The sequence below is a fragment of the Octopus bimaculoides genome, chromosome 21 (assembly GCF_046866305.1).
Source record: "Octopus bimaculoides isolate indiv1 chromosome 21, ASM4686630v1, whole genome shotgun sequence".
In the NCBI taxonomy this organism is placed as follows: Eukaryota; Metazoa; Mollusca; class Cephalopoda; order Octopoda; family Octopodidae; genus Octopus; species Octopus bimaculoides.
In genome coordinates this window covers 1,725,430-1,739,501 of record NC_142948.1, presented here as the reverse complement: position 1 = coordinate 1,739,501, position 14,072 = coordinate 1,725,430, and the positions used below count along the sequence as shown (strand labels likewise).

General features: G+C 41.9%; 1 protein-coding gene across 1 annotated transcript; it reads right to left on the bottom strand.

Annotated features, from left to right (window-relative positions):
• Window positions 1-1,145: 1,145 nt before the first annotated feature.
• Window positions 1,146-9,059, bottom strand: LOC106879744 (uncharacterized). The gene has a single exon (XM_014929427.3). It carries the CDS (start codon window positions 8,505-8,507, stop codon window positions 2,997-2,999), a length of 5,511 nt encoding a protein of 1,836 aa, XP_014784913.2. The 5' UTR covers window positions 8,508-9,059; the 3' UTR covers window positions 1,146-2,996.
• Between the last annotated feature and the right edge of the window lie 5,013 nt (window positions 9,060-14,072).

Sequence of the window (14,072 nt, the reverse complement as noted above, 5' to 3'; positions counted from 1 at the left end):
CGTATAATTGATTTTAATAGGTATGCGAACGCAACATGCCTGCGTATAATTCATTATAGCATATACAGCGTGTTTAAATATATATATAAATATATATACACATAAACACACACACTATATATATATATATATATATATATATGTTAGCAAGTGACAATCGCCTGCGGTTCTTCCTCCTAACGATCTCTAACCCACGTTTTACTGGGATAGGTAAGGGGCGGGGAACTAATTTCAAGAGCATCGATCTATCTATCGTTTTCTTTAAACGCTACATATCCCTCTCTCCATACCTCACACACCCCTCTATCTATCCCTTATACACTTTATATATATATATATACATATATACATATATATATATATATATATATATATATATATATATATATATATATATATATATATTATATATATAGGTCTCGTCCTTGCTATCCTGTCTACACCACTGTGTATATTATATTACTAGTGATATAAACTTGTCACGTTTATTTAGAATCACGAAACGGAGGATGATACAAACGATTTCCTTACGACGAAAATAAACAATGTTTTTTCTTTAGAATTTAGAAACATCTCTAAAAAAAATTTTTTAAATACGAAAAAAAAAATTGAGATTAAAGCACAACCATAACTATGTTTGGTGCGTTTGTTGTTGTAGTTCTTTTGTTATAATTTGTGTTGTTGATGTTAATGTTGTTGTGGTGGTGATGCTGTAATGCAAGTTTTTCTTTCCTTTTGTGCATTTTATTTTTTTTTCAAATAAATAATTGTATCTTGATATTTTAAAAATAAATTCCTTGAAGAGTTTCATTTTGAGAAGTATCTTGGTATATAAAGTGTGTATATACATACATATATATATATATATATATATATATATATATATATATACATACATACACACACACACACACATATATTTGTATATATATATATATATATATATATATATAGTTGGTGTATTATGGTGAAATGCCACCTCCCTAAACCAGAGGCACATGTATCATATTTTCATGCTACATGTTTCAAAGCACGATTTTGCATCAAGAAAACGAAGTTATTTATGATATATATATATATATATATATATATATATATATATATATATATATATATATATATATATATACAGACACGTGTATGTATGTATGTATCGTTTATTTGTGCTTAATGTATGTGATTTTTTTCCCCTTTTCTTTTGAAATATATTTCTAAAAGATATGACCGAATACGTCTCAGGTTCATTTACTTCGTGTAGAGGAATGAGAATCGGTGGACTTCATGCCCCTCCCGAACTTATTGATCACAAGAGTATTGAAATTATTAATACGGTGAGTATCGAGTAGTCTTGACGACTGAGTAGCTGCAGCTTCGTCGTGCCTTCAGATACCCCATGTATGTTGAGAAGGAAGAAGTGGATCATCCGTAAATTGTAACAACAACAACAATAGCAACCGCAACAACAATAACAACAACAGTAAATCATTAACGTAAGTTGTTGTCTTGTTTTAGTTTTACAACGTCCCACAGAAATATTTGGCACAATAATATGAAATATAGAGGTTGGCACGGATGGCTGGCTGTCTGGTGAAGATTTATGTGGAGGTACTGAACACTCAGCAGGCAGAAAGAGAAGAGGAGGAGAGGAGAAGAAAGAGTGTCGGAGAGGGAGGCCTGTGGATCGTACCCTGTGTTATGTCCATGGTAAAGACACTTCACTAAAATACCGCCGGCCATAGGGTAGAATAGCAGGGTAGAATACCACCTGGGTGGAATCACGTAATACATTCTTCGTTTCATCAAGTGGGAAGCACAAGCCGAGATCGAAACCTTCCCGGTCCCCACTCATTTAACCCAGCTGAACTCCCAGAATGTGAGTGCTGGAGTGAGAGAGAGGCTAACACTCAGTTATGAATCTGTCTTTTTTTTTTTGTTTTGTTTTGTCCCCGAGAGGATAAAAACAAAATTGGCTGCAGCGGGTTTCGAACTCGAAACGCAGAAAGTCGGAACAAATAAAGCATTTTGTTCGACGCTCTGGCGACTCTGCCAATCGACCGCCATGTTGCAGCAGAATATTCCAACATAGAATTCAACATGGTACAGTATCCCGTAATACAGTACTACATGGTGCGATTATACATGTTATCACACCGCATGGTACAATATAGTACATGGTACAGCACGATATTTTTATAGTACCACATGGTAGTATCGTAGATGGTCCGTTTCCACACGGTACACTACTACATGTTATAATACCGCATAGGAGGAGGCCACATGGAACAATACCGCAAGTTATCATACCACATGGTACAGTACCAAATGGTCTGGTACCACATGTTAAAATACCACAAGGCAAAATTCCATGGTGCACAGCCCCACATGGTTGAGTGTCACATGATATATCCCTATTCAGTGGGAGACTAGAATGCCACTGAGTACAACTGCCCTGGATAGAGTACTGATGTCAGTGGTATGGTGGCGACGATAACATCTCTACACTGTAATGTTTCAATATCTCACAGTGCCGGGTTCAAGTCTTGCTAGGGGTGGTCATAGCAACACTTAGAAATGATCTCTTCCACCATGACCAGCACGACTTACTGCTTCTCTGTCTCAATATCTCCTTCTCCCCCCATCTCTCCCTTCTACTCTTCCTCTCCCTTCTCCTCCTCCTCTTCCTTCTTCCGGGCTTTCAGTTAAATATGCTAACGAAGCCCCCCTCCCACCCCGCACTGACTGCGGTATGACCCTTCACCTTGTGTGAAAATGGAGTCAGAGGAAGTAGACATGGAACTAACTCCTTCGGCATCTCTCTTCGTGTAACCATCATCATCATCTTCATCATCATCATCATCAATATAAATATTGTTACTACAACTTTTATCGCCCTTTATCATCACTATTTTCATTTTATATACATACATACATATATATATATATGTTGTATGCATGCATGCATCTATGCGTATATGCATCTATAAGTGTATAAGTTCTCAGCACACATCAGCAAACGATTGCCCTTCCACCGTCAACAAATTCGCTTCTCCGTTCGTTTTGATAACACCTTGACCATTTTTACCGTTTTCTTCACATCGATCTCTTCTCAGACCAGGACTGCTGCTGCTGTTGCTCCCGTCAGTTGCACTCGAACCTGTTTTCTTCTTTTCCGTCTTCTTCTCGTTTTTCTTCTGACGTTCCAGTGCTCGCGCTCTCCTCTCCGGACTGTCTTCGTTGTCATGTTGGATCGAAAATATTCTCTGTCGCATGTAGACAAACGGACGGCTTTTCTTCGATTTGGCCGTTTTATCGTCTGCTGCTTGCGCAGAGGAAGCCGGGGACGAGGAGTTGGTCATATTAATGGCACTTGTAGGTCTGTTGCTATTGGCGTTGGTGCTTGGCGTCTTTGAGGACGATGTTGGCGAGGGTGACATGGATTTCTTGCCCACTCTCAGACCGCTTTTTGGTGGCGACTTCGGAGAAGGTGTAGCACTTTTGGAATCATTGATAGACAGAGCTGAAGAACTGGACGATGTCGATACGGAGGCAGGCGAGGAATCTGGTCGCTGGTGGTGACGTTGTTGCCTTTTGTTGGAATCATTTGAAGTATCTTTCTTTGGTTTTCGAGTCAGAAGTCGCTGCATGAAGCCAGTTTTCCGGGTCTGAGGGGAACATTCTCTACTACTGCCGCTGATACATGGACTATCTGGTGTCGCTAACGTGTTCCTTTTGCCGGTAGCTGGAGAGGCTGGCTCGACAGAAGTGTCGTCAGCGGTCAGAGATGTACAGGTAGGAGACAAAGTGGAGAAGGTTTGTGCTGGGCATGAATCTGACATGGAGTTCGAATAACAGTTTGACATGGTAGTCAAGCCAGAAGGGTCTGAACAGCCGGGCGGGGTTCGAGTCTCGGTGATTGCCGGCAGCGATGGTAGCTGGTTTGTTGGTTTTGCATTAGTTATCGTATAGTAATCTTTTATAGTGTCTTTCTGGGATTCGTTAAGTTTCCTGGTCGTTGGTATTTTACTTGTGGACTTTGGCGAGGTCTGTGGGGAAACGCTAAGATCTTTAGGAGGGGCATGTTTGGGAACTGTGACAATTTTTCCGGGTGCCGAGTTGTACCGCAACAAAGGCAGACGACTTGGAGAAGAATTTAATAAACCAGCTTGCTGTTGTTGTTGTTGTTGTAACTGCAAATCATTAGTTGGTGCACTAAACTGACGCGGAAGAGTCTGGCTTTTATCGAGGCCATTGGCGGCGGCGTTGACGTCTTTGTATCTACATTTCAATGTGGTGATTGGTTGCGCTTTTCGAGTTGTCGTTCTTTCGCTGATTCGTTGATTATCGCTCAATGGCGAAGCAGACGACAGCGACGTGGACATTGTGTTGTTTGATGAAGCCATCGTTGTCAATAAAGTTGTTGAACAACCCACACTGCAACTCATTGTTATTGCTGTTGTTGTTGTTGTTGTCGTCGTTGTTGCTGTTGTCGGACTGCTCGAATGGTTGTTGTCGCCATGTCCCGATGACGTCAACGAAGTTGATGTTGAAGAAAACGCTAACAACGGAGACGAAAATAAAGAACTCTTTGGTCTTGTTGTTGTTGGTGTTGTAAGCGTTGAAAACGTCAGAGAACAGGGTTCGGAACCTAATGTCGTCGCAGAAACAGTTCCAACCGAGTCAACGCTGCCTGACATTGGCAAAGTACTGTTATTACCGCTGGTAGACCCCAGTAAGTCTTTCAACTCGGGCTTGTTTTTTCTGGCCAACGACGATTTCGGCGACAGTTCCCCAATCTCAGGGGCCTGTTTCGAAGTAGGGCTCTGTAGTTTATCTCGAACATTTCTCAACTTGTTGATACAAACCGCCACCTGTTCATTGAGCTGTGACGAGTCAGTGGATACTCCCTTCTCACTTGTGCCACTACTACATGTCATTGTATCCTTGTCCACACGATCGATCAATAAGCTGTTCCTGGAAGCGATCGAAGACCGGTTGGAACCGGTTGCTTTATCTGATTTATTCAAATAGAAAGTCATGGTTCCTTTGGAAAAGAGATATCGTGACTGTGTGCTAGTTTCTTTTTCGTAGGTTACCTTACGCACGGTATTCACCCCTATACTCACCAGATGTTTCGAATCATCATCGTCTATCATCTGCAACAACGTCTGTGGGTCCGGCTCCTGGCCCAGTGACTGCCCTTCACACTGAGTGAACATCGGAGTTTGAGTGCCAGCCTCAACACTCTGACTATTCTCCATAGAAGTCTCGCTGTCGACCATCTCGATCTGTGTGTCCGAATCGTACTCGGAGTTGGCCGTGTCTGTATCCGAGTGCAAATCGAACGCCGAATCGGGCAAGAGATAGAGGTCGTTGATGTCGACCTCACTCATCAGGCCCATGTAGGCGAGCGACTCGGTCGAAGTGGCAACGTCGTTGGATTCGGCAGCGACAAGGTTCGAGTTCCCCGGAGGATCACTGAAAGCTGCTTCGATCGACTTGTCCGCCACGGCGGTCTGAATGGTTTGGACATTGCGGTCAGTGAACTCTGTCAGTGCCGTGTTGAAGGATAGAACCATAGTCCCTTGGTCGTGAGTCAGGGTCGGTGACGACATCGTGGCCCTATGCGCCACTTCAATGGGTTTCTGGAGACAGCACTTGTTACAGAGCGACGTGTTGTGGTTCTCCATTGATTCCAGCAAAGTCATCGTATTATTCCAGCCTCGAACACATTGGTGCATCATTCGATCGTCATCGTCTTCTGTAAGTTCGAAGAAAATATCGTCCTCGCTGGCCCCTTGGTCGGAATCAATAACCTCCGATATATTGGCTATATCCCCGCTCGGTTCCCCTTCGGCTAAAAGTAAGAAATCTTCAATGGTGCTGGTCCCTGCATCTGTCTCCGTCATGGTTCCTGTCTCTGATTGGGTGCTGCAGTCGATCCACGTTTGACTATCCTCGCTGTGGATGTGGATGTTGGTCTGTGCATCAGTAGAGATCACTCTGTCGGTCAACGTCTCGCTGTCCTGTGTGAATATATTGGTTTCAGTTTGGGAGTCGGCATGTTCCACCGCCTCCGTCGACATTCCTTGACTGACGAGCACCGGATTCAGCGTTGAAACTCCGACTTCACACATCGGTATCAAGATGGGTGACGTAGCGGTGTTGATGAATTCAGTGCGGTTGGTCAGTGTCCAGTTATCGACCGTCTCTAACACTGACGTCAGAGTCTGAGAATCCCTCATCTTTAGCGAGTCTGTTTCGGTACAAACGTCACTAAAACAGCTGGATGACCGTTTCGATGCCGATGTGGCCGATAAGCAACGATTTGTGGATCTTTCAATGTCTTCGAATAGAATTCCAGGCAAATCATTTATTGGAGACGTCTCACCGTCAACAAATACTTTCTCCTCTAAGGTGAGTATTTGGTCACCGGTTCCAGTGTCTTTATACTTCGGTTTGGCACTGACCCCCACCGAATTAGTGGCCGGTTTGACCTCGGTTGAGGCACTGGCCGTTTCCACTGCATCTGTAGATGTACCCTGGGTGGTAATCTGTGAGGAGAGTAGAGATGAGGTATCAGTTTCCATATTTCTCGTCTCTTTCTGACCGTTGCGAGATTGGGTGCTCTCTGGACTTCCACGCCCAGATGACCGTGTCGGGGTTGGGGGCGTGCTGGGAGATGAGGGCGAAGATTTACCATTATCTTGATAGCGAGGAACGTGAGGTTCAGAAAACTTCTGCTGCAAAGCAAGGATATCGGCGCTGAGTCTGCGAGATTTTCTGTCGCCGACAGGACTGCAAGACCCGGAGTCATGCGAAAGATGCGAACTCACCTTACGGTCACAAATCAATACCTTATCTGTATTGATCGACGCACAGCTTGTGAGAACTGAACCCTCTCCAGTACCTTTTTCTTCAGTTCTTGCCGGCTGTTTGTCTGCTGGACCTTGTGAAGGAGATAAAAGACTTTGTATTTCCAAACCAGATTCTTTGGCTCGTTGCAGTAGCATCAGATCTTCAGTACTGACGTCATCAAGAGACGATATACTAACTTCCGTTTCCATGGATTTTGATTCAGTGGGGACATTCTTCTTCAAAGACTCGCAGATCGATGTAATACTTTCATCGTCATTCAAAAATGTCTGACTCCTCCTTGACCGACTCTGCGGTGGGTCAGTCATTGTTCCACGTGACTTTGGGTCAATCCAGTAGACTTCAGTTGATTTATCTCGTGTGTGATTGGTATCGGTGCCAGCCAACCGGTTCACCATTTCTATTTTTGATGTCTGCGAGGCTGCAGTTTCCCGGTTCACATCGGTCGACATTGTAGTGGAACTTGTCATCGATGTCACACAATCGGTCTGCATATCAATATGTTTCATCGATCGATTAAACGCTGAGCAATTCGCTTCTTTTTCGCTGGTAATGTTCACATCTTCTTCTTCTCTGCCCGGAACACTGATGTGGCCCAACTTAACGAAGCCAGGCACAAACTTTATATTAGTTGCCAAGTGTTGTGGAACTTCCGGTAAATCTGGTTGCAGTAAGACATCGAGTTTCTTTTGAAGTTCTTTTTTGAGAAGAAGAATTTCAATTCCTTTATCTTTGACAATGATTTCAGCCAGGCTGCAAGTGTTCTGTAGATTATCGAAGTTTTCCTGAAGCCAGGATTTATTTTCGAGAAAATCAAGAATCTCATCTCCAAACATGGCGTCTACTTTCTGCAGGAGTTGTTTCTCTGTTTGGCGCACTTGCGATATATAACTGATGGCTAAGTCTCGTATGCGTTCCCTGGTATCCTTTAAGGCCCCTTCACACTTATTGATCATCCCCAATTTCATTCGTAAATCAATCAAGCGGTCTTTACCGTGGCTAAGTAAGTTTTCGATGGTCGATTTATACTTGGCCGAACCCTCGCTGAACGAGCATATTTCGTGGTCACGGTGTTCTTGGAATGTGCAAACCACACAAACACATTCGTCACAGGGTTCGCAATAGAAACGCATGATTTCCCCGGAATGAGCTTTGCATTCAATGTCCTTCTCCCCTTCTAAATCAAACAAACTGTGGTTCTGCGTTACTTTCGTGGTCATATGAAGCTTCACGCATGACTTACACATCAGTTTGGAACATTCCAAGCACTTCGAACACGCCTCATTGCTTCTGCTACGCACGGTGTGACAAATCTCACAGGGTTGCACTTTTGTTGTCTTCAGCCGATTGAGAACGTCTGTGAGGTTGGAAACCAGAAAGTTATCCGGCAACCTCCGGATTCCTCCGGTCGGTATCTCCGTCTTCTTGCGGCATATTGGACAATAAACGTGGCGTGAGTAGAGCGTGTAACGAGAGGTTCTCTCCTGCTCGGAGTCGACATGTTTCTGTAAACAGTTGCTGCAAAAAGTGTGCAGACACGTCAACGTCTTGGGGTTCTTGTACGCCTCGTAGCAGATCTTGCACACCAGAAACTGCTCGTTAATCTCCTTCATAAGTTTCATATTCGTTGCCATAGTTACTCACACTTTCTGAAATGCTCGTGGTTTCTATTTATTTATATATTTCCTGACGGAGTTGTTGTTGTTGTTGTTGTTGCTGTTATTATTATTGTTGTTGTTCCTGCTGATTTTGTTCGTGTCAGCCTGTGGAATTCGAGGCAAGCTGACGCGAAAATTGATGCGATGTGGTGTTGGTGTTGGTGTTGGTGTTGGTGTTGGTGTCGGTGTGGCGTCGATGTTGGCTGAGAAGTGAACACAAGTTTAAAATGACGTCTGTAGTGGATGCAACGATTTCTTCAACAGTTTCGCCTCACACTGTACAATCACACACACACACACACACAAAATATAAAACCTTTCTACCGCTTCAGAGTTTTTCTTACCTTTCACCGACGCCCCCACCACTAAACGCACCTCTTACTCTCTCTCTCTCTCTCTCTCTCTCTCTACTCCCTCTCGTTCGACGTCACACTCCTACTCTCTCTCTCTCTCACTCTCTAATATCTTATTTTTATCTCAACTCCTCACGTCTTTCCTCTCCTCCCACCGTAAAAAAAACTTCCCTCCCTCCCACCCACCTATTTCAATTATTTAATATATTCCCTCCCCCTCTCGCTCTCACTGCTTCTCCCTCCCTCCCACCAATTCCACTTATATTCTCTCTCTCTTCCCCTCCCTCACACTCTTTATTATGCTCTGCCTACTCCTCCCTTACTCCCCCACCTCTCTAACCAACCCTCTTCCCACTCTCTTTATTACTCGCTCTTTCTACCTTACTCGTAGCTCTTTCAAATCAACGTCAGTGCGCGCAAGCGAATGAATGCGTGTGTGTGTGTATAAGGGTAAGGACACGTGCTTTCTCCCCTTTTTATGCCTGAATCTCTGGATGTGTGTGTAGATAGATAGATAGATAGATTGGTGCGATTATCACTTGATAAAATTATACGATGTTAGTTGTATATAGATGTATATAAAAGAACTGCGGATTCTGTTGCTTGTGTATATATATATATATATATATATATATATATATATATATATATATATATACACACAGCGCGTGCGTTCACTTAACTCTTTAAATAAGTATATGACTATATGATGAATATATAAAATAAATACAGGCGTGCTTATGTTTGTTTATATATCAAAAAGTCTGTGTGTTTGTGTTTGTGTGTTCGAGTTGCAGCTGAAGGAAGAAGTTAAGAAGGCGTGAATGTAAGGAACTCTGCTAAGTTTGGGTATCTGAAGAGAATCTTCTGTGGGAAGAAAGTCTTCTACTTAAGTTACCTGAGTAATGAAATGACACGCACAGTGTTTGGTGCTGGAGAAGAACTCGGTCTCTGCTGCTGCTGCTGCTAGGTTTGCTGAGGAGGGAAACACACCTGTTTTTGGCAAAACAGAGCAACGCAGCCGATAAACAAACATGGTGGATGCTATTGCAACTGTTTCGGCGCGTTGCTGGGGTTGGCGGTGCTGGTGTTGAAATATTTCGGGGGTAGGTAGATAGGTAGGGTATTGAAATAGTTGGTAATTTGGTAGAGAGATTAGGTGCTTCGTTGCTAAGCTATATATAGAGAGACAGAGGTTAATATCGAGGGTGTATATATATATTTATGTATAAGTAGATGGCAGTGTGTATAGATAGAGAGACGAGTGATTAGATAGACAGATAGATAGAATGAGAGAGAGAGAGAGAGAGTGAAGGATGTGAGTCTTAATTTCTTCTTTCTTTTTTACTTTATGTATTCCTTTTTTTTTTTAAGTAATCTTTTAGTTTTCAAAACTTTAGACAAGTTTTTTTTTTAAAGATTTCTCGTTATAATTTGTTGTTCTTCTGTTTCGTTTTCTTCTCTGTATTTTCGACAGGAAGTATAATTCTTCGAATTGATAATTAGCGATGATATTAATAATAATAATAATAACAGAATATTATTATTATTGTTTTTGTTGTTGTTTATATTCGAAAAGAAAAGCTGTTATAAAAGAAAAGAAAACTTTTAAACAAAAATACTTGATACAAAAATAGCAATCATAATTAATCAAAATAATTAAGAATAATAAATTAATTACTGAAACACATTTAATTAAATGATAGTCGTATTAAAATATTAACTGAAGCATAATAATTATCTGGGGGGGGGGAGGTTATTTATATATTTATCTTTTTCTCGTTTCAGTCATTGGACTACGGCCATGCTGGGGTATCGCCTTGAGTGGCTGTAGTCAGAGAATTAACATCAGTATATTTTTTTTAAGCTTAGTACTTATTATGTCATTCTTTTATGCCGAACTGTAAACAAACCAACACCGGTTGTCAAGTAGTCATGTGGAAGAAACACAAAGACACACACACACACACACACACACACACACACACACACACAGAGGTGTGGCTGTGTAATAATAAGTTTGCTTTCCAGCCACATGGTTCCGGGTTCAAGCCCCACTGCATGGCACCTTGGGCAAGTGTCTTCTACTGTAGCCTCAAGATTTATGCTTACGTCCATTCCTTTGTGGGCGTGTTTTGCATTTATAATAAAATAAATATATACAAATTATGAGAATAAAAAAAAAAAATACAGTAGAGTACTGTTTCTACTTGGCAGATTTTCACCTATCGCCGGGGTGGGTGTAGAAACGTAACACCCGCGATAGTCGAGGGGTTTCTGTAATACAATAAGGAAAACCCAGCAACTGGCAGCTGTTACCATGACACAGAAACAATTGGTGTGATTTGTAATTGAAGCCTGTCCGTTTCGTCTTCTTGTATAAATGTTTACATACATACATGGCTTTGGTCGACTTGGGGCCACAGTGGAAGACACTTGCCCAGGGTGGCACCCAGTGGGACTGAAACCGGAACCATATGATTCCGAATTTGCGAAGGATGGGCGCGTTGTTAGCGAGGAAGGGATGGGTTGTAGTCGTTTGTGTCTGCGCCCACCACCACTACCAAGCCCCCCCCCCCCAATGTATGACTGGTACTATTAGTTAATCTATCCATCCGCGGGTGGATGAAATTTGCGAGTTTTAGCTAAAGCGAGGTTTCAAACGTGAATTTGTTGGCGGTGGTGGCGACGGTGGTGATGGTAAGAGTTGTAGAAGTGGTAATGACGATGATGATGATGAATGAGAATGTGGTGGTGGTGGTGGTGGTGATAATGATGATGCTGATGAGGATTAAGCTGATGGCACTCAAAACTCAAGTGTAGAATTATGTAGCAACAAAATTAACAACCGCCGCCTCCATTACGAGTTTTACTACTACTACTACTTACAATTTCAACGGTTTCTGATTTAGGCACATGGCCCTCGATTTTGAAAAGAGAGGGTTAGTTGATGCCATTGGCACCAGCACTTAACTGGTACTTTATTTTAATCAACCCAAAAGGATGATAAATTAAGTCGACTTAGGTGGGATTTGAACGCAAAACATAGCTGAAAGAAATACCGTTAAGCAGCTTATCCGACGCTCTAATGATTCTGCCAGCAGACGACCGTTGGTGAGGATATAGAAACAATGTTCAACTATACACATTCATAGTTTGACATCACAGTAAAGAAACAACAAGAGGATCATTTTTTGCTTGGCTACAGCTGTGAAAATTTTAAAGTTTAGTGAAAATATTAGAATTTGGTGTATTGATGTAATTTTTCACGCTGAATCTCAGGAGATAATTTACTTTTTGCAGAAAAATTCTTTAAAAGAGTTATAGAGGTTTAAAGTTTGATCATTTTTATCCAGTCCGAAAGCAGGATTTGGAAGCCGTCATTTTGTGCGTGACAGTACGTGTTGTCAACATTGCGACGATGGCACATGCTTTGATATCAGACTGTAAACTGAAATATTGGCGCAATTCTGCTTTATGCACGCCGTATAACCTCCTGAAATTTACAGAAAATTCTTGCGAATTTGTATTCTACACACGATTTATACGTTCTCCCTGCAGGCTCTCATATTTGACACGCCTCACTCCATATGCCGGACCACACCATTCTTCCCACGGGACTGTAAGCTCAATCAAGATTATTTTCCTCGCCTTTTCACACCACAAAACTACATCTGGTCTCAGGATTGTATGAACAACCTGGGGAAACCGCTGTCTTTCCTCCAGATCCGCTTTCATATTTTATAATTGGGCCCCGTAAACTATTTGTTAATGTGTGTGTGTGTGTGTGTGCGCGTGTGTGTGTGTGTGTGTGTGTGTGTGCGTGCGTGTTTGCGTGCGTGTGTGTGTGTGTGTGTAAGTACAACCAACAAAGAATATCTACAAGGTTATTATACTTGCTAGAAATGACAGTCAGATATCCCTCAAATCACACCTAACTGTCTAAAACAAAGGAAGTACCTACTGGTTAAGGTAGTCCCTTATACATTGTGTCCGACTAAATGAATATTATAGCCATGGCAGGAACGTCTTTGATGATTAGGGCGTTGGATCTGCAATGACCTGTGGTTAAACAACAACAACAACAATGTGGTCACCGTAATTAACAGTCATCAACTGTGTCTGAGAATATTAGCCAAGATAGACTTGTGCTCAATTTAGAAGTGTGCGTGTGTGTATGTGTCTGTGTGTGTGTGCATTTTCAAGCTTGTTGATTCACTTTGTGTAGGCCAGTGCAATGTGTCAAAGGGCCAATGTTGCAGACGAGAGACGTGGTTGTGTGGTAAGAAGCTTGCTTTCCAACCACATGGTTCTGGGTTCAGTCCCACTGCGTGACGCTTTGGGCAAATGTCTTCTACTATAGCCCCAGGGCCGACCAAAGTCTTATGAGTGGATTTGGTAGACGAAACTGATAGAAGCCCATCGTGTGTGTGTGTGTATGAGCGTGTGTGTGTGTGTGTGTAAAAGCTTGTGGCCCAGTGGTTACGGTGTTGCACTCACGATCGCTAGATCGTTGGTTCAATTCCTGGGCCTAGTGTTGCTTTGTGTTCTTGGGCAAGACACTTTACTTCACGTTGTTCCAGTCCACTCAGCTGTCGACAGGTCACCTCTACGACGGAAGTAGCTTTTCGATCAAGAGAAATGTCAACTTGCTCGCCCAAAGCTAAAACGAGGCAAAAGTGCATCGGGACCAGCGATGTATAATAACGTGGTCGATCACGTGTCTGTATATTTGTGTGTATATTCGTACATGTATGAAGCATATATATATATATATATATATATATATATATATATATATATATATATATATATATATATATTTATATTCATATATATTTTTATATATTACATGTAGTGAGTGTATGTATGTATATATGTATGCATGTTTGTGTGTGCATTCTAACGTAAATATCAGTATGAGCAAACAACCATAACTAATTAAGTGCCCTGCTAATTAGAGCATTTATTATGACGTCCTCTCATTCACTCATTCTCTCTCTCTCTCTCTCTCTCTCTCTTCCTCTCACTCCAGCCATTTCTCAAGGATAGTCGGTGGAGCATGAAACGGTAAACTAGTGATATTTGTATACTATATATATATATATATATATATATATATATATATATATATATATATATATATATATACATACATATATACGTACATTAGGTGTCTGTGTGTATT